The 23,436-nt window shown below is 33.9% G+C and overlaps 5 protein-coding genes and 1 long non-coding RNA gene across 6 annotated transcripts; all 6 read right to left on the bottom strand.

Annotated features, from left to right (window-relative positions):
- Positions 1 to 3,941: 3,941 nt before the first annotated feature.
- Positions 3,942 to 4,660, bottom strand: LOC139779321 (probable salivary secreted peptide). The gene has a single exon (XM_071717651.1). The coding sequence runs from the start codon at positions 4,579 to 4,581 to the stop codon at positions 4,180 to 4,182; it is 402 nt and encodes a 133-aa protein (XP_071573752.1). The 5' UTR covers positions 4,582 to 4,660; the 3' UTR covers positions 3,942 to 4,179.
- A 3,591-nt stretch (positions 4,661 to 8,251) lies between these two features.
- On the bottom strand, positions 8,252 to 8,968 carry LOC139779320 (probable salivary secreted peptide). The gene has a single exon (XM_071717650.1). The coding sequence runs from the start codon at positions 8,892 to 8,894 to the stop codon at positions 8,490 to 8,492; it is 405 nt and encodes a 134-aa protein (XP_071573751.1). The 5' UTR covers positions 8,895 to 8,968; the 3' UTR covers positions 8,252 to 8,489.
- A 2,770-nt stretch (positions 8,969 to 11,738) lies between these two features.
- LOC139779316 (probable salivary secreted peptide) lies at positions 11,739 to 12,501 on the bottom strand. The gene has a single exon (XM_071717647.1). The coding sequence runs from the start codon at positions 12,376 to 12,378 to the stop codon at positions 11,977 to 11,979; it is 402 nt and encodes a 133-aa protein (XP_071573748.1). The 5' UTR covers positions 12,379 to 12,501; the 3' UTR covers positions 11,739 to 11,976.
- Positions 12,502 to 13,569: 1,068 nt separating this feature from the next.
- LOC139779317 (uncharacterized) lies at positions 13,570 to 14,422 on the bottom strand. Its single transcript, XR_011719857.1, has 3 exons — positions 14,203 to 14,422; positions 13,918 to 14,100; positions 13,570 to 13,823 (listed from the first exon to the last, which is right to left on the bottom strand). It is a non-coding gene; the product is annotated as an uncharacterized lncRNA (long non-coding RNA).
- Positions 14,423 to 17,163: 2,741 nt separating this feature from the next.
- LOC139779315 (probable salivary secreted peptide) lies at positions 17,164 to 17,547 on the bottom strand. The gene has a single exon (XM_071717646.1). The coding sequence runs from the start codon at positions 17,545 to 17,547 to the stop codon at positions 17,164 to 17,166; it is 384 nt and encodes a 127-aa protein (XP_071573747.1).
- Positions 17,548 to 21,852: 4,305 nt separating this feature from the next.
- Positions 21,853 to 22,257, bottom strand: LOC139779314 (probable salivary secreted peptide). Its single transcript, XM_071717644.1, has one exon. The coding sequence runs from the start codon at positions 22,255 to 22,257 to the stop codon at positions 21,853 to 21,855; it is 405 nt and encodes a 134-aa protein (XP_071573745.1).
- Positions 22,258 to 23,436: the final 1,179 nt, after the last annotated feature.

Raw genomic sequence — 23,436 nt, 5'->3', positions numbered from 1 at the left:
GATATCAAAGGACCCGGAGCCGGTAGAATGGTAACCTGAACGTTTGCAAGACGCGTAATTCCAATATAATTATCTAAGATCTTGACCATAATTGCTCGTTTCTTGTACCTCCGCTTCCGCAGTCACATATAATTCCCCTTGACGTAACTGTCGCAAATTATCAGAATCCATGTCAATGAAACGTGCTTGAGATGTTCACAGCGCCGCCGTACTTAAGCTCCGTAACCGTAATAATATAAAGCTACGTGAATGCATTGCGTTAAAAAAAATTTTATAATGAAAATAATAATTGCGATACTCATAGCAGGAATTTATAATAATTCAAGTTGTATGCTACACAACAATGCGTTTCACGTAGGAGCGTGGCTTGTCAGCGGAATGCATTTAACTCTGACACGCACAGCGCTTTAAACTCATCAGCTTTTACATGGGATTTCAAATGACTCGCAGGAGGTTTCAAACGAAAAACGCAAGTCAGTTGGTCAATCCATTAGAAGCATTTCGTTCGAGAGTTGCTGCGTAATGCCTGCGATTCGACTGACTTGCATTACACATGCATTGCCTCAGGAAGCATATGCCGCCGACTTATGACATTCCTTCTCTTCCCTTTACTGAAATCCATCGCTCACGGTTTTAAAATGCAAGATTCTATTACTATAATGCGCGGGATCCTATTACGAACGGGAAGAAACATGAATAAATATTTCTTATGTACCACGGACAAATACGGAAATTTCATTAGCAGATAACAAACAGAAGATTGCGGGCTTGCGCGTACGTGACAAAAACTATTAGCACCACTTTACGTATTTTTATTTTTCCAGTTACCGTGGGGTTCACGGGAGTACACCTTTCGGAAACGCGTTTTTGCCCATGTCCCTTTGTTGTCGCCTGTGTACCGACACTCAGTTTGCACGGATCCCCCAAGTGCCGCCGAACGGTGCGGGATGTTGTTGCGTTGTTTGACGACTGCAGAATCTGAAGCGCGCGCTCGCGAGTCGTAACTACGGCGCGGCGTTCCGTTTAAAATTGCCCGATAATGGCCGCTGCGGTTTCGGATTGACGGCCGGCTCTTTTGTACCTATGCTCATGCAAACACGCTTTTATTCGTTCTCGCCCGATCCCTGTCATCGGGTTGTCCATCCAACTCCGCGTTTTCGCGCACGTCCGTGCGCTCGTCAGTCTCGCAACTTTATAAGCAATAACCGAACGTGAGCGCGACAGGTTTATGGGTTGCTCGCCGCGGTCCTTACGCCCTTGCATTACGGCTGCCAGGTGCGGTCAGGGCTTTTTATGCATACGTATTTTACGAGGCACGAGCTCTCCTTATCATGGTCCGCGCGCAGACAGGAAAATAAAACGTAATTCCATGGCAAGGGAGGAAGAAAAAGACAGAAAGAGAGGGAGGGAGAGAGAGAGAAAGCCACATGGTTCGTGCGACTTTTAGAGATATATTCGTTTATTGGATATATGACCTGGCTTGGGTCGAACGTGGTTCACCACAGTGGTCTGCATTCTTTCGGATTTTCGTGTAAAATTTTAGTTGAGAATAAACAAAAGAGAAAATCTATATTCTATAGGTATTTCAATAAAATCTATATTCTATATATTTCAATAAAACGCTAGGGCTTTCAACCATTTCGACGCTCATCTAAATCAAATTTTGCAACGTAGCTGCATTTGTGCCTCAAAAAGTTTAAAATTTTGATTTATAAAAAAAAAGAAATAACACACGTATTCTCTACTTGCGTATATATATTGAAATATACTTAGGACCATGAGTCAGTCGCGATTGACGTCGCGACAAAAAGGAATGCGACAGTATACTTGGACAGTCTAGAGCCGTGGATCGACAAGTACGTGCGTACTTCGTATGTACGTCAAAGAACAAATATAGCACTCGTTTATAAGCATTCCTATTTTTATGTTATTACAACGGAAATAATACTATCTTTCTTATGCACTGTCGCACATGTCGCGATTCCCAGGACACTCCGATTTTATACCCTCGAGTGCTCAGATATAGCACTTTAGACCTCGTTTCTTCATCAGAATAGCCGCGGTGTAACGTTAATGCGGATCTACGTATTCATATTTAGAATCTGACTGGATACTAGAAAGAGCTTAAAGTCTCAGCTTTTCTTTCTAAACCACATAGCTAGATTCGCGGACTTCGTATTCCATAAATAAAAGTGTCAGTCTTGACATGAATGATAAGTATGGCGCAATACCATGTGCAAGCGCGATTGCATTAAATCATGCTTTTCTTTAATCGATGTTGAAGAAGTAGGTCTGTTATTATTTAACGCGATTAGATATCAAGCATGGCATAGAAAAAATTATAACTGCTCTGATACATATCATATGATGCACACATATGTGTGTAATACGCATACTGCAGAGTGTATGTTTAAACACGCTTATCATCGTTTTAATAACATGGCAATCGTTAAACACCTGGCTATTGTTTGCACATGTGACATCACCTATCTTATCTCAAGACATTTTAACTCGACTAAAAATATGAATTTTGCAGGATTCAATTAATAATTTTCAAAGTAATTATAATGAAATATGAATTAATAATCTTTTTAAAAAGATTTTTCTCTGTATAAGAACATATTTTTCCGTAACTAAATATACTCTAATGTTATACGTTTATAATCTTGTTTTTTCGACCTGAATTTTTACATATAAAAATTGCATATGTTTCTAGTTGTCTAGTCCACAAATATAATCTCTTTGCATCCTGTCTTCGTTCGTGACAGAACTGGGACAGTGTGACGGTACTCGGCACGGCGCGGGGTGCTCCACACGCTCGAGTATTCGAAGTAGCCGATTACTTCGCTTACACATCGGAAACAGAGGATTGTCGAGAGCGCGAGAATCGCCCCGCGCCGATCGGACCCCTCCCCGATGAGATCCATTAAAACGTAATCAATGAAGAGCCACCATGTAGAACCGCGAATTACGCTTCTCCCTTCCGCGCGTAGTTTTCAGAAGCGGAAACTGCGGACGAACTAGGTACTCCAACGTGGCTTCACGGGTAACGCGACCGGAATGGGGAGGTAGAATAAGTAGGTTAACGAAATGGTCGTTCGCAAGCTTGAGATACCGCCACCAATTTCCAGTGGTCCTCAACTCGATTCGAAGTTTCTCCTAGCCGGCGGGATACCCCGTGCTAGAGAATGCGCCGCGAAGCGACAACAATTTTCCAGTCGGTTGTTCCTCCTCCGTGCCACCGTGCATGCATGCGCAAAACGTACTTTGTACGTAAGCCTCGGAAATAGAAGATGTTCCTCTCCGTTTCCTTGTACCCCGTGCCAGTTGCCCCCCGCGCGGCTCTTTAGAGACGACCACCCCGAACTCCAGCCCAACGAGGATACCGCCTCGAGCTCCGAAGAAGTGGAAATAAAAAAAAGGGCGAATTATCGAGAATCTTAAAGGGAAGCGCGCGGCGCTTGATTAGCGCATACAAGAAAGGCATTCCACGAGTGGATTCTTCGCGGTCCGTTTTTACTCCGAATCGCTGTCGCGTTTCGCTTCGGCGCTAATTGCATTACTATCGACACTTCTTCCAGATTCCTTCTTTAACGCTCGTACCGTCACACTTATTCCTCTTACCTCGTATCGCAATATTCGAGTTGAAGACGACAGGAATATAATTAGCCAAATAATTAGCAATTAATTACTTAATTAGTAATTAGTTGTTATAATAATAGTCAGAAATTAAAGAATACAATTAAAAGATATAATTAAATGCGTGAAAGGCGTATTTATTTGACTCATAAATAGAAGAACATGAACGATAAGTGGTACATTTTATAGAATGTTATTAGTTTGATATATACTACATACGTTATTAAAATTTATTATAAATAGTTTATGTTCTATATTGCGAATATAGCAGGCATTATAAGTATTTACAAGAAAAACACACATTTACATCAATTACGTTGATTTATTGGTGATATATACAAGATATCAAACAATTAAAATGAATAACAGGAATATTCAGTGACATGTCTTCTTTTAGCAGCAATGGTGACAGTTGTTGCAATAATAAAAAGGTCAGAACATACTAGGTTGATGTAGCTTTTAAAATTATTTTACTTCTTCATCCTAATTGCATCCAGGAATCATCATACCAGTCGTAAGAACTGCTTCCACTGTGGTTAATTAAGGCCGTGCATAAAGCTGAAGGACGAAGTTGATGCCGTGACCCCTCTGACTCTTGAACTTCATGGTGACGTTGTTGTGTCCAGGTCCACCTCTCAGAATACTAGCGTATGCGCCGTTTCCATTCGTCTTCTGATCCAATGCTTCAACCATAGTGATACGATCGAACCTCGAAACATTGAAGGTCTTCTCAATAACCTGGACTTTCTGCCAGCTAGAATTCTTGACGATGCTCTGTTTGAGGACGAGTCTGTCGCCGGGCATCCTGTAGCCGACTCTCAGATGATGTGACTTGTTGGCGGGAGCATAGGAATCGATAGATCCATTAGTGGGTACGGTGTTGATGGTCAACAGAACGGTGACCAGAAAAGCCAAACCGGCTATGTACTTGTACGCCGACATTTTAGCTTATTTCGCACTCGAAAACCGCGCTGTGTCGCTAGTAGAAAGGTAACTCGAGGTGTGCCGGTATAACGAGTGATCGGCGCTTAAATACACGCAATAATCGCTTATCGCTCGGCTTATCATGATTACATCTCTAGTGTGCCACCTTGTTCTGGAAAGATACGTTCCGCGAAAGAGTCATTCCGATCAATACGACTTCGTCACAACACGTTCAAACAAACCTTTCTTATTATCTCTAATTATTAGAATAAAAAACGAGCAACACAATTTCTGACGAAATTCATACAAAGCGCACTAATGAAATTATCGCTCATATTTTTTTTTTAATTACTTCACAATTTCATTACGAGTAATTTTATATCATTTTACTGATGGAAAAAATATTAATATTTTATAATAAAAAGTAAATTAATTTATTATCATAAATTAAAATCAAAGCGACTAGAAATATATGATGCCACATGCGCAAATTGACCGGTATTCCCTGTACAGTGTGTAATCGATAATTATTTTAATTAAATCTTTAATTAGACGCGTTGGAGATATTGCAATCATTATTATTCACAAATTCACGTAGGTATATATACGTTTTTATTCTGAGGTATAATTCATCGAGTAAACACAAGTGTTATCGATATACTAAATCAATATTTTTATCGTCCAAATATTATATAAAACCTCCAAGAGAGTCATATCTCAATTGTCTCAGGCTATCTTTGGAATTGATATAATTCACAGAACAAGATTTCTTAATAAGATCGATATCTTTCTAAATGTTATTGATAATTGTTATTAATAATGAATCGTCATATAAGATACTTGATACTGATTTTATAATAAGGATAAGAGAAACTATAATGAAGGGCATTTATATATTCTAATGATCTACCTGTAAACTATATAAACATTGTACGCATACATGCATTCGAGATTCAATGTATCTTTGACAGTAAACATCAATAATATTTATACATTTAATAGCCATTGTTAAGCATTTCTACATATATACATATATTGTTATTACAAAATATATTTTATACATATAAAATATATTTATCAAATATGTTTTAAAGTTAAAAATACAAATACAAATATATTTTTATATAAAGATCGCAATAACAGAATAACTATTCGACTTTTGTTTTTTACAACAGTTAAAAAATATATATTTATATGAATTATTTACACGCATTATGAGTTGTGACGCTTCGCGCTGACGATAATCTCTTTTTACCGAATGTATATTTTATGTTTTATTATTTTATGCGGGAAAAAAGATACAGAGAAGTTAATAGTATTTTAAAAACAAAGACAGAGAACTTGAATCGCCGATGAATAATTAACAATTAGCAAAGGTATTATGATCGACCCAACTGGCAAATTCTATTGATCACAAAACGTTTCGTTTCGACCGCAGATTTCAGTCCTTTTCAAGCGTAAGAAACAACTCACAAATATTAATCAGTCAGACATAATGCCCAAACTACGCCGAATCTAAAAACTAAACATCAAAAATCGAAGCACGCACACTGAGAGAAATAATTATTTTTTTCAAAAAAAATTTTGTTGATTTAATAAAACCGGAAGATTGTATGTTGCCAAGCAGATGATTTGATTGACTTAACAAAATATTTGTGTACAAAATATTTTGTTCTTTTTGTTCTTTTGACTATTTTGTTTGTTGACTATATTGATTTGTTCTTTTTAACTAAATATTTTATACTATCAATTATACATAATATAACATTAAGTAAATATTTCTTTGAATAAATTTACTATTTTTAAAAACGTTAATGTTCTTGGTTCAACAAAATTATTTTATTGAGTTAACAAAATTGATCATTAACTTAAAAAAAATGATTTTGTATGATACCATTTTCAGAATTCAATTATTTCATTTTGTTCAAATAATAGACGTGTACTTAAGCTTAAGGGCTTACATCTGAGTAGACCGCAAGAAAAAAAGGTAAAATTCGGGAATTTTTATCTTGGAAACTATTAATTCGATTCGATCCGGGTTTATTTTATTTAAAAGTATCTACATTGAGGCACGTTCACAAATTTTTTTAAGGGAATTCATTCCCTCGGAGCGCTGTTCTCGTGGCCGGCGTAAAATGTGTTCCTCGCGGACACGGTTCACGATTCCCAGAATATCTCGAGAACGGCTGGACCGATTTGCTTCAAATTTATACACAATGTTTTACGATAACTTTTCTCGTTTCCATCGGCAGATTTCATAAAAAAAAAATTTTTTTTACTTAAACGTCGACTGTTTGAACTCACATTCATTTTTCGATCCAAATTTTCGACCTTTTATAGTCTGATAAAAAAAACTAGTTGAGTAAAAAAAAATCTGCCGATGGCAACGAGAAAAACTATCGTAAAACATTGTGTATAAATTTGAAGCAAATCGGTCCAGCCGTTCTCGAGATATTCTGGGAACCGTGAATCGTGTCCGCGAGGAACACATTTTACGCCGGTCACGAGAACAGCGCTCCGAGGGAATGAATTCCCTTAAAAAAATTTGTGAACGTGCCTCAATGTGGATACTTTTAAATAAAAAAAACCCGGATCGAATCGAATTAATAGTTTCCAAGATAAAAATTCCCGAATTTTACCTTTTTTTTCTTGCGGTCTACTCAGATGTAAGCCCTTAATTCAATAAAATAAATAATTGGATCAATAAATTGAAAAATCAACAAAATTGTTTTGTTGATTCTACAATATTTTTCCCTCAGTGCAACAATAAGTATAAATCCATAAATAAGTATATAAATTAAAAGCTTACATATTTGTACGTTAAAATCACAGAGGTAAAATACATGTTAAACGGCATTTTCGGAAGTCGTTTATGTCGAAGGACATGTCAGAGCCGTGCGGTGGTAAAATTTAAACTGATAAATCGGACAAGAGCAATAAAAACAAACCAGTGTCGTCAATAATAAAAGCTAGGGCATAGAAAGGGAAACAGAGAAGAAGGAAAGGAAATTATGTTTTTTTTATAATATGTTCGTAGAGAGCAATAAGATTCTCCGTGTCTTTTTGTAAGTTAATGGTGTCATCAAATTTCTTAATAAAAAACGTCTCCGCTAATTCCCTCTTTCTAACCTGTCTCTCTTTATGTATTATTATTTCTAGCTTTTCCCAATCAAAATCATCCCCAAAGGATGTTCGATGCTCACTTTGCTCACTCACTACAAAATACTTATTCGCCTGTTTTCTGATATCGCTCTGGTTGAGAACACTTGACGTGTGCACAAATGTCTTTTTGTCTGCCCAATATACGTAGCATTGCAATCTTTACAATTGATCTTGTGTACCGTCACACTTATTCCTCTTACCTCGTATCGCAATATTCGAGTTGAAGACGACAGGAATATAATTAACGAAATAATTAGCAATTAATTACTTAATTAGTAATTAGTTGTTATAATAATAGTTAGAAATTAGAGAATACAATTATAAAAAATATAATTAAATGCGTGAAAGGGGCGTATTTATTTGACTCATAAATAGAGGAACATGAACGATAAGTTGTACATTTTATAGAATGTTATTAGTTTGATACACTGCGCGCGCGTTATTAAAATTTATTATAAATAGTTTATGTTCTATATTGCGAGTTTATAAGTATATGTACTTGAGAATTTTTAAGAAAAATACACAATTATATCAATTACGTTGATTTATTGGTGATATATACAAAATATCAAACAATTAAAGTGAACAACAAGAATATTCAGTGACATATCTTCTTTTAGCAGCAATGGTGACAGTTGTTGCAATAATAAATAGGTCAGAACATACTAGGTTGATGTAGCTTTTAAAAATTATTTTACTTCTTCATCCTAATTGCATCCAGGAATCATCATACCAGGCGTAAGAACTGCTTCCACTGTGGTTAATTAAGGCCGTGCATAAAGCTGAAGGACGAAGTTAATGCCGTGACTCCTCTGACTCTTGAACTTCATGGTGACGTTGTTGTGTCCGGGTCCACCTCCCTTAATACTAGCGTACGCGCCGTTTCCATTCGTCTTCTGGTCCAATGCTTCAACCATAGTGATACGTTCCCCCTTCGGAACATTGAAGGTCCTCTCAATAACCTTGACTTGCATCCAGCCAGAATTCTTGACGATGTTCTCTTTGAGGACGAGTCTGTCGCCGGGCATCCTGAAGCCGACAATCAGATGATGTGATGCCTGGTAGGCGGGAGCATAGGAATCGATAGATCCATTAGCGGGTACGGTGTTGATGGTCAACAGAACGGTGATCAGAAAGGCCAAACCGGCTATGTACTTGTACGCCGACATTTTGGCTTATTTCGCACTCGAAAACCGCGCTGTATCGCTAGTAGAAAGGTAACTCGAGGTGTGCCGGTATAATGAGTGATCGGCGCTTAAATACACGCAATAATCGCTTATCGCTCGGCTTATCATGATTACATCTCTAGTGTGAAAGATACCTTGTTCTGGAAAGATACGTTCCGCGAAAGAGTCATTCCGATTAATACGACTTCGTCACAAACACTTTCAAACAAACCCCAGGTAGCACATACACGTTTCAGAAATGTTTTATAAGCGTTTTTTCGAAACTTTTTATAACCGATTTCTAGAAACGTTTCTCATGAGTAAAAATGTTCATTCGAAAAACGTTCGATGGAACGTCCCTTTTCCGATAAAATAACGTTTAAAAAACTATTATAGAAACGTTTTGTTTTAATGATAAAGACATTTTAGATAAAGAGATTTAAAATTCCTACTTTTCACGTCTTTTGAACGTGTTTATGACGTCTTTGAGACATGCGTGAGAATGTTCTAGAAGCTTTATGCATATACCATCTATGACGTCTATTCTTTTTCGAAGAAATTCCTGAACTGGTGCACATTCGTGCAATAAGTTAAAGTGAAACAAAATATACTTGTCTCACTCTAACTTAATTGCATTACTGATGTGCATCAGTTCAGAAAGTTCTTCAAAACGGAACACACGTATAAATGTTCTTTCAATGACCAAGTTCAGCAGAACGTTTATTTTGCAACTGTTGGAAGTTTTCTAAGCTCAGATTTGTTCGATGACAAATAGATTAAGACCGGTAGGACAAAATTAATTTAACTAAATAAGTGAATATATGTGCGTGGATAAAATGATTTATTTTGTGCAATAATAATTAGTGCAATATAAATTTAAATGTTTCAAAAAAGGCTATTAAAGCTATCATATATATAGATAAAGCAAATTATAATTTTGAAAGGAAAAATTTAACAAATAGGTATTTTTGTTAACTGTAGAAACGTAAAAAATACGTTTCTTAAATCATGGTTTCAAAAACATTTTTGTTCAAACGTTTCTTAATGGTTCTTTACGGTTATAAAACTATGTATTCAAAAAACGTATATGAAACTAATATGTGCTACCTGGGACCTTTCTTATTATCTCTAATTATTAGAATAAAAAACAAGCAACACAATTTCTGATGAAATTCATACAAAGCGCACTAACGAAATTATCGCTCATATTTTTTTCTTAATTACTTTACAATTTTATTACGAGTAATTTTATATCCTTTTTCTTGATGGAGAAAATATTAATATTTTCTTCTTTTAAGAAGGGCATGTCATCGATACTCGAATCTATCGAAATATTGTCGCATTTCCGCGATGCCGATTGGTTCTCTTGTTGCGCTTACTTCATGAGCGGCTGTCATGGCATATTTTGACAGTTGTGTGGTTAATAGTATAATAGTAACAGTAAAATATTAAAAATAAATAGCGCGCGCGTCAGTGATAATAAATAGTAAATTAATTTATTATCATAAATTAAATTCAAAGCGACTAGAAATATATGATAGCACATGCGCAAATTGACCAGTGTCCTAATATACGGCTGTCAAAGACCTAAGCTTGGATCGTATGGCTTTTGATTCTAATTTGATTGTATATCGTAACGGTCCTATTTTTCTTATTATTATTGACCAGTATTCCCTGTACAGTGTGTAATCGATAATTATTTTAATTAAATTTTTAATTAGACGCGTTGGAGATATTGCAATCATTATTATTCACATATTCACGTATATATACGTTTCTATTCTGAGGTATGATTCATCGAGTAGACACAAGTGTTATCGATATACTAAATCAATATTTTTATCGTCCAAATATTATAAAACCTCCAAGAGAGTCATATCTCAATTGTCTCAGGCTATATCTTTGGAATTGATATAATTCACAGAACAAGATTTCTTAATAAGATTGATATCTTTCTAAATGTTATTGATAATTGTTATTAATAATGAATCGTCATATAAGATACTTGATACTGATTTCATAATAGGGATAAGAGAAACTATAATGAAGGGCATTTATATATTCTAATGATCTATCTGTAAACTATATAAACATTGTACGCATACATGCATTCGAGATTCAGTATATTTTCGACAGTAAACATCAATAATATTTATACATTTAATAGCCATTGTTAAGCATTTCCACGTATATATACAAATATTGTTGTTACAAAATATATTTTATACATATAAAATATATTTATCAAATATGTTTTAAAGTTAAAAATACAAATACAAATAGATTTCTATATAAAAATCGCAATAACAGAATAACTATTCGACCTTTGTTTTTTACAACAGTTAAAAAATAAATATTTATATAAATTATTCACACGCATTATGAGTTGTGACGCTTTGCGCTGATGATAATCTCTTCTGATATCGCTCTGGTGTTCTTTGAGACGTGTGCACAAATGTCTTTTTGTCTGCCCAATATACGTAGCATTGCAATCTTTACAATTGATCTTGTGTACCGTCACACTTATTCCTCTTACCTCGTATCGCAATATTCGAGTTGAAGACGACAGGAATATAATTAGCAAAATAATTAGCAATTAATTATTTAATTAGTAATTAGTTGTTATAATAATAGTTAGAAATTAAAGAATACAATTAGAAGATATAATTAAATGCGTGAAAGGGGCGTATTTATTTGACTCATAAATAGAGGAACATGAACGATAAGTTGTACATTTTATAGAATGTTATTAGTTTGATATATACTACATACGTTATTAAAATTTATTATAAATAGTTTATGTTCTATATTGCGAATTTATAAGTATATGTATAAGAAAAACACACATTTACATCAATTACGTTGATTTATTGGTGATATATACAAAATATCAAACAATTAAAGTGAATAACAGGAATATTCAGTGACATGTCTTCTGTTAGCAGTAATGGTGACAGTTGTTGCATTAATAAATAGGTCAGAACATACTAGGTTGATGTAGCTTTTAAAATTATTTTACTTCTTCGTCCTAATTGCATCCAGGAATCATCATACCAGTCGTAAGAACTGCTTCCAGTGTGGTTAATTAAGGCCGTGAATAAAGCTGAAGGACGAAGTTAATGCTGTGACCTCTCTGACTCTTGAACTTCATGGTGACGTTGTTGTGTCCGGGTCCACCTCTCAGAACAGTAGCGTACGCGCCGTTTCCATTCGTCTTCTGGTCCAATGCTTCAACCATAGTGATGCGTTCCCACCTCGAGACATTGAAGGTCTTTTCAACAACCACAACCTTCATCCAGCTAGAATTTTTGATGATTCTCTCCTTGAGGACGAGTCTGTCGCCGGGCATCCTGTAGCCGACAATCAGATGATGTGACTTGTTGGCGGGAGCATAGGAATCGATAGATCCATTAGCGGGTACGGTGTTGATGGTCAACAGAACGGTGACCAGAAAAGCCAAACCGGCTATGTACTTGTACGCCGACATTTTGGCTTATTTCGCACTCGAAAACCGCGCTGTATCGCTAGTAGAAAGGTAACTCGAGGTGTGCCGGTATAACGAGTGATCGGCGCTTAAATACACGCAATAATCGCTTATCGCTCGGCTTATCATGATTACATCTCTGGTGTGCTACCTTGTTCTGGAAAGATACGTTCCGCGAAAGAGTCATTCCGATCAATACGACTTCGTCACAACAAGTTCAGACAAACCTTTCTTATTATCTCTAATTATTAAAATAAAAAACGAGCAACACAATTTCTGATGAAATTCATACAAAGCGCACTAATGAAATTATCACTCATATTTTTTTCTTAATTACTTCACAATTTCATTACGAGTAATTTTATATCATTTTACTGATAGAGACAATATTAATATTTAATAATAAAAAATAAATTTATTATCATAAATTAAATTCAAAGCGACTAGAAATATATGATGCAACATGCGCAAATTGACCGGTATTCCCTGTGTAATCGATAATTATTTTAATTAAATCTTTAATTAGACGCGTTGGAGATATTGCAATCATTATTATTCACAAATTCACGTATATATCCTTTTTTATTCTGAGGTATGATTCATCGAGTAGACACAAGTGTTATCGATGATATACTAAATCAATATTTTTATCGTCCAAATATTATAAAACCTCCAAGAGAGTCATATCTCAATTGTCTCAGGCTATCTTTGGAATTGATATAATTCACAGAACAAGATTTCTTAATAAGATCAATATCTTTCTAAATGTTATTGATAATTGTTATTAATAATGAATCGTCATATAAGATACTTGATACTGATTTCATAATAGGGATAAGAGAAACTATAATGAAGGGCATTTATATATTCTAATGATCTACCTGTAAACTATATAAACATTGTACGCATACATGCATTCGAGATTCAATGTATCTTCGACAGTAAACATCAATAATATTTATACATTTAATAGCCATTGTTAAGCATTTCCACGTATATACGTATATTGTTGTTACAAATACGTATTTATTTGACTCATAAATGGAGGAACATGAACGATAAGTTGTACATATTATAGAATGTTAATAGTTTGATACACTGCACGCGTTATTAAAATTTATTATAAATAGTTTATGTTCTATATTGCGAGTTTATAAGTATATGTACTTGAGAATTTTTAAGAAAAACACACAATTACATAAATTACGTTGATTTATTGGTGATATATACAAGATATCAAACAATTAAAGTGAATAACAGGAATATTCAGTGACGTGTCTTCTTTTAGCAGCAATGATAACAGTTGTTGCAATAATAAATAAGTCAGAACATACTAGGTTGATGTAGCTTTTAAAATTATTTTACTTCTTTATCCTAATTGCATCCAGGAATCATCATACCTGTCATAAGAACTGCTTCCACTGTAGTTAATAGGGCCGTGCAAAAAGCTGAAAGAGGAACTTAATGCTATGATTCCTCTGACTCTTGAACTGTATGGTGACGTAGTTGTGTTCGAGTCCACCTCTCAGAATACTAACGTACGCGCCATTCGTCGTCTGGTCCAATGCTTCAATCATAGTGATACGTTCCCACCTTGAGACATTGAAGGTCTTCTCAATAACCTGAACCTTTCCCGAGCTAGAATCTTCGACGATTCTCTCCAGGAGGACGAGTCTGTCGCCGGGCACCCTGGAGCCGACAATCAGACTATGTGATCTGTATGACCTGTTGGCATAGGAATCGATAGATCCATTAGCGGGTACGGTATTGATGGTCAACAGAACGGTGACCAGAAAGGCCAAACCGGCTATGTACTTGTATGCCGACATTTTGACTTATTTCGCACTCGAAAACCGCGCTGTATCGCTAGTAGAAAGGTAACTCGAGATGTGCCGGTATAACGAGTGATCGGCACTTAAATACACTATATTTAACACGCAATAAACGCTTATCGCTCGACTTATCATGATTACATCTCTGTGCCACCTTGTTCTGGAAAGTTTCGCGAAAGAGTCATTCCGATCAATACGACTTCGTCACAACACGTTCAGACAAACCTTTCTTATTATCTCTAATTATTAGAATAAAAAACGAGCAACACAATTTCTGATAAAATTCATACAAAGCGCACTAATGAAATTATCGCTCATATTTTTCTCTTAATTCCTTTACAATTTCCTTACGAGTAATTTTATATATTTTATAAAACGATATAAAATTACTCGTAATGAAATTGTAAAGTAATTAAGAAAAAAATATGATAATTTCGCGATAATTTCATTAGTGCGCTTTGTAATACTGATGAAGAAAATATTAATATTTAATAATAAAAAGTAAATTAATTTATTATCATAAATTAAATTTAAAGCGACTAGAAATATATGATGCCACATGCGCAAATTGACCGGTATTCCCTGTACAGTGTGTAATCGATAATTATTTTAATTAAATCTTTAATTAGACGCGTTGGAGATATTGCAATCATTATTATTCACATATTCACGTATATATACGTTTATATTCTGAGGTATGATTTATTGAGTATAGACACAAGTGTTATCGATATACTAAATCAATATTTTTATCGTCCAAATATTATGAAACCTCCAAGAGAGTCATATCTCAATTGTCTCAAACTATGTTTAGATTTGATATAATTCACAAAACAAAGATTTCTTAATAAGATCGATATCTTTCTAAATGTTATTGATAATTGTTATTAATAATAAATCGTCATATAAGATACTTGATATTGATTTCATAATAGGGATAAGAGAAACTATAATAAAGGGCATATATATATATATATATATATATATATATATATATATTCTAATGATTTACCTGTAAACTATATAAAAATTGTACATGCAGCATGCGAATGCATACATGCATTCGAGATTAAATGTATCTTCGACAGTAAACATCAATAATACTTATACATTTAATAGCCATTGTTAAGCATTGCCACGTATATACATATATTGTTGTTACATAGATTATTGCACATATAAAATATATTTAAAAGAGAATAGTGAGATAGGCAATCGGAGCCACGCGCGGTAATTATTGCGCAATCAATATATAGTCAATAAGATAAAATTCGTACGAATATGTATTGACTAATATATTTTATCTTATTGACTATATATTGATTGCGCAATAATTACCGTGCGTGGCTCCGATTGCCTCTCTCACTATTCCCTATTTGTTTTATTCAGGAGAGCCTATACTTAGTTTATTAAAATATATTTATCAAATATGTTTTAAAGTTAAAAATACAAATACAACTAGATTTCTATATAAAGATCGCAATAATTGTTAACTATTCGATTTTTATTTTTTACAACAGTTAAAAAATAGATATTTATATGAATTATTTACACGCATTATGAGTTGTGACGCTTCGCGCTGATGATAATCTTTTTCTAACGAATGTATATTTTATGTTTTATTATTCTATGCGAGAAAAAAAGATACAGAGAAGTTAATAGTATTTTAAATACAAAAACAGAGAACTTGAATCGCCAGTGAATAATTAACAATTTGCAAAGGTATTATGATCGACCCAACTGGCAAATTTTATTAATCACAAAACGCTACGTTTCGACCGCACATTTCGGTCCTTTTCAAGCGTATAGAACAACTCACAAATATTAATCAATTAGACATAATGCCCAAACTACGCCGAATCTAAAAACTAAACATCAAAAATTGAAGCACGCAACAATAAGTATAAATCCATAAATAAGTATATAAATCAAAAGCTTACATATTTGTGCGTTAAAATCAGAGAGGTAAAATACATGTTTAACGGCATTTTCGTTAGTCGTTTATGTCGAAGGACGTGTCAAGCTAGGGCGTAGAGAGGGAAACAGAGAAGAAGGAAAGGAAATTATGTTTCTTTTATAATATGTTCGTAGAGAGCGTTAAGATTCTTCGTGTTTTTTTGTAAGTTAATGGTGTCATCAAATTTCTTAATAATAAATGTCTCCGCTAATTCCCTCTTTCTAATCTGTCTCGCTTTATGTATTATTTCTGGCTTTTCCCAATCAAAATCATCCCCAAAGAATGTTCGATGCTCACTCACTACAGAATGCTTATTCGCCTGTTTTCTGATATCGCTCTGGTGTTCTTTGAGACGTGTGCACAAATGTTTTTTTGTCTGCCCAATATACGTAGCATTGCAATCTTTACAATTGATCTTGTGTACCGTCACACTTATTCCTCTTACCTCGTATTGCAATATTCGAGTTGAAGACGACAGGAATATAATTAGCAAAATAATTAGCAATTAATTATTTAATTAGTAATTAGTTGTTATAATAATAGTTAGAAATTAGAGAATACAATTAGAAGATATAATTAAATGCCTGAAAAGGGTGTATTTATTTGACTCATAAATAGAGGAACATGAACGATAAGTTGTACATTTTATAGAATGTTATTAGTTTGATACCCTGCACGCGTTATTAAAATTTATTACAAATAGTTTATGTTCTATATTGCGAGTTTATAAGTATATGTACTTGAGAATTTAAAAAAAAACACACAATTACATCAATTACGTTGATTTATTGGTGATATATACAAGATATCAAACAATTAAAGTGAGTAACAAGAATATTCAGTGACATGTCTTCTTTTAGCAGCAATGATGACAGTTGTTGCAATAATAAATAAGTCAGAACATACTAGGTTGATGTAGCTTTTCAAATTATTTTACTTCTTCATCCTAATTGCATCTAGGAATCATCATACTAGTCGTAAGAATTGCTTCCACTATGGTTAATAAGACCGTGCAAAAAGCTGAAGGAGGTACTTAATGCTTTGACCCCTCTGACTCTGGAACTTCAGGGTGACGTAGTTGTGTCCAAGTCCACCGCTCAGAATACTAACGTACGCGCCATACGGCGTCTGGTCCAGTGCTTCAATCATAGTGATACGTCCCCACCTCGAGACATTGAAGGTCTTCTGAATAACCTGAACCTCTCCCCAGCTACGATTTTTTTCGATTCTCTGCAGGAGGGCGAGTCTGTCGCCGGGCACCCTGGAGCCGACAATCAGATGATTTGATTTGGAATCGATAGATCCATTAGCGGGTACGGTGTTGATGGTCAACAGAACGGTGACCAGAAAAGCCAAACCGACTATGTACTTGTACGCCGACATTTTGGCTTATTTCGCACTCGAAAACCGCGCTGTATTGCTAGTAAAAAGGTAACTCGAGATGTGCCGGTATAACGAGTGATCGGCACTTAAATACACTATATTTAACACGCAATAATCGCTTATCGCTCGGCTTATCATGATTACATCTCTATGCCACCTTGGTCTGGAAAGTTTCGCGAAAGGAACGTTCCGATCAATACGACTTCGTCACAACACGTTCAGACAAACCTTTCTTATTATCTCTAATTATTAGAATAAAAAACGAGCAACACAATTTCTGATGAAATTCATACAAAGCGCGCTAATGAAATTATCGCTCATATTTTTTTCTTAAGGAGGTTCGATCGTTACTTGTGAGTAAAAAATGCGACTGAAATAAATGTCATTACAGCGATCCCGAATTATATGCAATATTAGTATAATGAATTGTGGATGCTACTTACGTGCTATATTCTTCGTCAATTATTAGTGTATAGAATATTAACAAACATATACTGGGGTATGAGAGCGTCAACGACTCGGGAATCGCTTATTCTACGCTGCGACCTGAACTTTGTGACGATAAAGCCTTCAATCCACACGGTAAAGTCCGATTTTTAAAGTCTTTACACAATCCTTGATGTTTCATCTATCAAATGCTAGTTTTTCAAAGTCCTAAGATAACTAAGTGTGTACTAAACCAGTGATAATCTACCTCGGAGAGACTTTCTCCATAAGGGTATAGGCTAAAAGTGATCAACTTCTGAATAATATTACAAAAAAACTATACGGTCAATATTGCTCAAGTTTTGCGATTATTTGCGTAAAGTGTTTATGTATGTCGGTATGTAATAAATATATGTCGGGGTATGAGAGCGTCAACGACTCGGGAATTGCTTATTTGGCCAACATTATAGGTTAGAACCTGTCACTTTGTGTCAATAAGCTTTCTATACTCGAAAGCCATCGTAGAGCCTTATTTTTTATATGAGCATTTGATAGATGAAACATCAAGGATTGTGTAAAGACTTTAAAAATCGGACTTTACCGTGTGGATTGAAGGCTTTATCGTCACAAAGTCAGGTCCCAGCGTAGAATGAGCGATTCCCGAGTCGTTGACGCTCTCATACCCCAGTATATGTTTGTTAATATTCTATACACTAATAATTGACGAAGAATATAGCACGTAAGTAGCATCCACAATTCATTATACTAATATTGCATATAATTCGGGATCGCTGTAATGACATTTATTTCAGTCGCATTTTTGACTCACAAGTAACGATTGAACCTCCTTAATTGCTTTACAATTTCATTACGAATAATTTTATATCATTTTATAAATTTACTCGTAATGAAATTGTAAAGTAATTAAGAAAAAAATATGATAATTTCGCGATAATTTCATTATTGCGCTTTGTAATACTGATGAAGAAAATATTAATATTTAATAATAAAAAGTAAATTAATTTATTATCATAAATTAAATTTAAAGCGACTAGAAATATATGATAGCACATGCGCAAATTGACCGGTATTCCCTGTACATTGTATAATCGATAATTATTTTAATTAAATCTTTAATTTGACGCGTTGGAGATATTGCAATCATTATTATTCACATATTCACGTATAAGTATGTACGTTTCTATTCTGAGGTATGATTTATTGAGTATAGACACAAGTGTTATCGATATACTAAATCAATATTTTTATCGTCCAAATATTATGAAACCTCCAAGAGAGTCATATCTCAATTGTCTCAAACTATCTTTGGAATTGATATAATTCACAAAACAAAGATTTCTTAATAAGATCGATATCTTTCTAAATGTTATTGATAATTGTTATTAATAATAAATTGTCATATAAGATACTTGATACTGATTTCATAATAGCGATAAGAGAAACTATAATGAAGAGCAATTGTATATTCTAATATGATCTACCTGTAAACTATATAAACATTGTACGTACATATGCATTCGAGATTCAATGTATCTTCGACAATAAACATCAATAATATTTATACATTTAATAGCCACTGTTAAGCATTTCCACGTATATACAAATATTGTTGTTACAAAATATATTTTACACATATAAAATATATTTAATAGAATAGAGAATAGTGAGAGAGGCAATCGGAGCCACGCGCAATAATTATCGCGCAATCAATATATAGTCAATAAGATAAAATTCGTACGAATATGTATTGACTAATATATTTTATCTTATTGACTATATATTGATTGCGCAATAATTACCGCGCGTGGCTCCGAATGCCTCTCTCACTATTCCCTATTTGTTTTATTCAGGAGAGCCAATACTTAGTTTATTAAAATATATTTATCAAATATGTTTTAACGAAGATGCCGTTTAACATGTATTTTACCTCTGTAATTTTAACGCACAAATATGTAAGCTTTTGATTTATATACTTATTTATAGATTTATACTTATTATTGCGTGCTTCAATTTTTGAAGGACATGTCAGAGCCGTGCGGTGGTAAAATTTAAACTGATAAACCGGACAAGAGAGAGAGAGGAGAGAGAGAGAGGAGAGAGAGAGAGAGAGAAGAGAGAGAGAGAGAGAGAGAGAGAGAGAGAGAGAGAGAGAGGAGAGAGAGAGAGAGAGAGGAGAGAGAGAGAGAGAGAGAGAGAGAGAGAGAGAGAGAGAGAGAGAGAGAGAGCAATAAAAACAAACCAGTGTCGTCAATAATAAAAGCTAGGGCGTAGAGAGGGAAACAGAGAAGAAGGAAAGGAAATTATGTTTCTTTTATAATATGTTTGTAGAGAGCGTTAAGATTCTCCGTGTCTTTTTGTAAGTTAATGGTGTCATCAAATTTCTTAATAAAAAACGTCTCCGCTAATTCCCTCTTTCTAATCTGTCTCTCTTTATGTATTATTTTTGGCTTTTCCCAATCACAATCATCCCCAAAGGATGTTCGATGCTCACTCACTACAGAATGCTTATTCGCTTCCCGGGAAAAAAAGATTATATATAATTATATATAATTATATATAAATATATATGATTATATATGGGTCCATATATGATTATATATGGATATATATAATTCCAAATATAACTATAGATCATATATGCACTCATATATGGATCCATATAAAATTCATATGAAAGTATATATAACCCTATATGTGTGTGAATGTCTTTTTGTTTGCCCAATATACGTAGTGTTGCAATCTTTACAATTGATCTTGATGTGTACCGTCACACTTATTCCTCTTACCTCGTATTGCAATATTCGAGTTGAAGACGACAGGAATATAATTAGCAAAATAATTAGCAATTAATTATTTAATTAGTAATTAGTTGTTATAATAATACTTAATAATACTAAATTAAAGAATACAATTAAAAGATATAATTAAATGCGTGAAAGGGGCGTATTTATTTGACTCATAAATAGAGGAACATGATAAGTTGTACATTTTATAGAATGTTATTAGTTTGATACACTGCACGCGTTATTAAAATTTATTATAAATAGTTTATGTTCTATATTGCGAGCTTATAAGTATATGTACTTGAAAATTTTTAAGAAAAACACAATTACATCAATTACGTTGATTTATTGGATATATATGCAAGATATCAAACAATTAAGGTGAATAACAGGAATATTCAGTGACATGTCTTCTTTTAGCAGCTATGGTGACAATTGTTGCAATAATAAATAGATCAGAACGTACACTGAGAGAAATACTTTTTTAATTATTAATATACCATGAGTTTAGACTTGATATCTTTGTCAGAAATATACAAATGTCAATGTAAATTCGTAATATTTAATAATAATATACGTAACTGTATAGTAAAAATACCATCAATTTATATGAAATTGTATGTATATTAAATGTAATGTCTTTGTAATTAACAAATTTATATTAATTATTAATATAAGTATAATCAATAATCTCAAATAAATTATTTTATTTGTCGAAATTGATAAAATATTTTACGCAAACATACATTTATTTATGACAAAGAAAGTCAATGTTGCAGTAATCAATGCAGTAGTCACTGTTGTTGTCGGTATGCAGTAATATTATTTTTATACTGATAAATGTAGTTATATTCAGTGATACGCAATATAGCATATATTAATTATGAAGAAATATTTATTAGGGACGGACATAAAAAATTCTTACATTAACGACAAAGCATGTATATTAACTATTAATATACTGTTCTCTCAGTGTACTAGGTTGATGTAGCTTTTAAAATTATTTTACTTCTTCATCCTAATTGCATCCAGAAATCATCATACCAGTCGTAAGAACTGCTTCCACTGTGGTTAATTAAGTCCGTGCATAAAGCTGAAGAACGAAGTTAATGCTGTGACCCTTCTGACTCTGGAACTTTATGGTGACGTAGTTGTGTCCGGGTCCACCTCGTAGAATACTAGCGTACGCACCGTTTCCATTCGTCTTCTGGTCCAATGCTTTAACCATAGTGATACGTTCCCCCCTCGAAACATTGAAGGTCTTCTGAATAACCTGGACTTTCATCCAGCTAGAATTCTTGATGATGCTCTGTTTGAGGACGCGTCTGTCGCCGGGTATCCTGTAGCCGACAATCAGATGATGTGATGCTTGGTTGGCGGGAGCATATGAATCGATAGATCCATTAGCGGGTACGGTGTTGATGGTTAACAGAACGGTGACCAGAAAGACCAAACCGGCTATGTATTTGTACGCCGACATTTTGGCTTATTTCGCACTCGAAAATCGCTCTGTATCGCTAGTAGAAAGGTAACTCGAGGTATGCCGGTAAAACAAGTGATCGGCGCTTAAATAGACGCAATAATCGTATATCGCTCGGCTTATTATGATTACATCTCTGGTGTACCTTGTTCTGTGGGCCTATTCTGTAACTCTTAACGACAGTTTCGTTATCGTTATATTTGCGTTGCGCAGATATTATACATGGTAAAGAAGCTGCGCAATGACAATATAACGATAACGAAACTGTCGTTAAGAGTTACAGAATAGGCCCACTGGAAAGATACGTTCCGCGAAAATCATTCCGATCAATACTACTTCGTCACAACACGTTCAGACAAACCTTTCTTATTATCTTTAATTATTAGAATAAAAAACGAGCAACACAGTTTCTGATGAAATTCATACAAAACGCACTAATGAAATTATCGCGAAATTATCATATTTTTTTCTTAATTACTTTACAATTTCATTACGAGTAATTTTATATTATTTTACTGACGAAGAAAATATTAATATTTAATAATAAAAAGTAAATTAATTTATTATCATAAATTAAATTTAAAGCGACTAGAAATATATGATAGCACATGAGCAAATTGACTGATAATCCCTGTACAGTGTGTAATCGATAATTATTTTAATTAAATCTTTAATTAGACGCGTTGGTGATATTTCAATCATTATTATTCACATATTCACGTATATATACGTTTCTATTCTGAGGTATGATCTATCGAGTATAGACACAAGTGTTATCGATATACTAAATCAATATTTTTATCGTCCAAATATTATGTGAAACCTCCAAGAGAGTCATATCTCAATTGTCTCAAACTATCTTTAGAATTGATATAATTCACAAAACAAAGATTTCTTAATAAGATCGATATCTTTCTAATTGTTATTAATAATAAATCGTCATATAAGATACTTGATACTGATAGGGATAAGAGAAACTATAATGAAGGGCAATTGTATATTCTAATGATCTACCTGTAAACTATATAAACATTGTACGCATATATGCATTCGAGATTCAATGTATCTTCGACAGTAAACATCAATAATACTTAGGCTCAGTTTCACAAGTGTCGGTTAACTTTTAACCTTAGATTAACTCACTCTTCGTCTCTTTCTAAGGGGGACGTTAGAAGGAGA

Source organism: Temnothorax nylanderi, unplaced genomic scaffold (genome assembly GCF_030848795.1).
Source record: "Temnothorax nylanderi isolate EJ_2023f unplaced genomic scaffold, tnyl_v1.0 TNYL_tig0220_pilon, whole genome shotgun sequence".
In the NCBI taxonomy this organism is placed as follows: Eukaryota; Metazoa; Arthropoda; class Insecta; order Hymenoptera; family Formicidae; genus Temnothorax; species Temnothorax nylanderi.
The sequence above is the reverse complement of the archived record's forward strand: the minus strand, read 5'-3'. Positions and strand labels throughout refer to the sequence as shown.

What these genes read in the sequence shown, in the direction of transcription:
- LOC139779314 (XM_071717644.1), bottom strand. Translation starts at nt 22,257, where the DNA reads ATGTCGGCGTACAAATACATAGCCGGTTTGGTCTTTCTGGTCACCGTT.
- LOC139779315 (XM_071717646.1), bottom strand. Translation starts at nt 17,547, where the DNA reads ATGTCGGCGTACAAGTACATAGTCGGTTTGGCTTTTCTGGTCACCGTT.
- LOC139779321 (XM_071717651.1), bottom strand. Translation starts at nt 4,581, where the DNA reads ATGTCGGCGTACAAGTACATAGCCGGTTTGGCTTTTCTGGTCACCGTT.
- LOC139779316 (XM_071717647.1), bottom strand. Translation starts at nt 12,378, where the DNA reads ATGTCGGCGTACAAGTACATAGCCGGTTTGGCTTTTCTGGTCACCGTT.
- LOC139779320 (XM_071717650.1), bottom strand. Translation starts at nt 8,894, where the DNA reads ATGTCGGCGTACAAGTACATAGCCGGTTTGGCCTTTCTGATCACCGTT.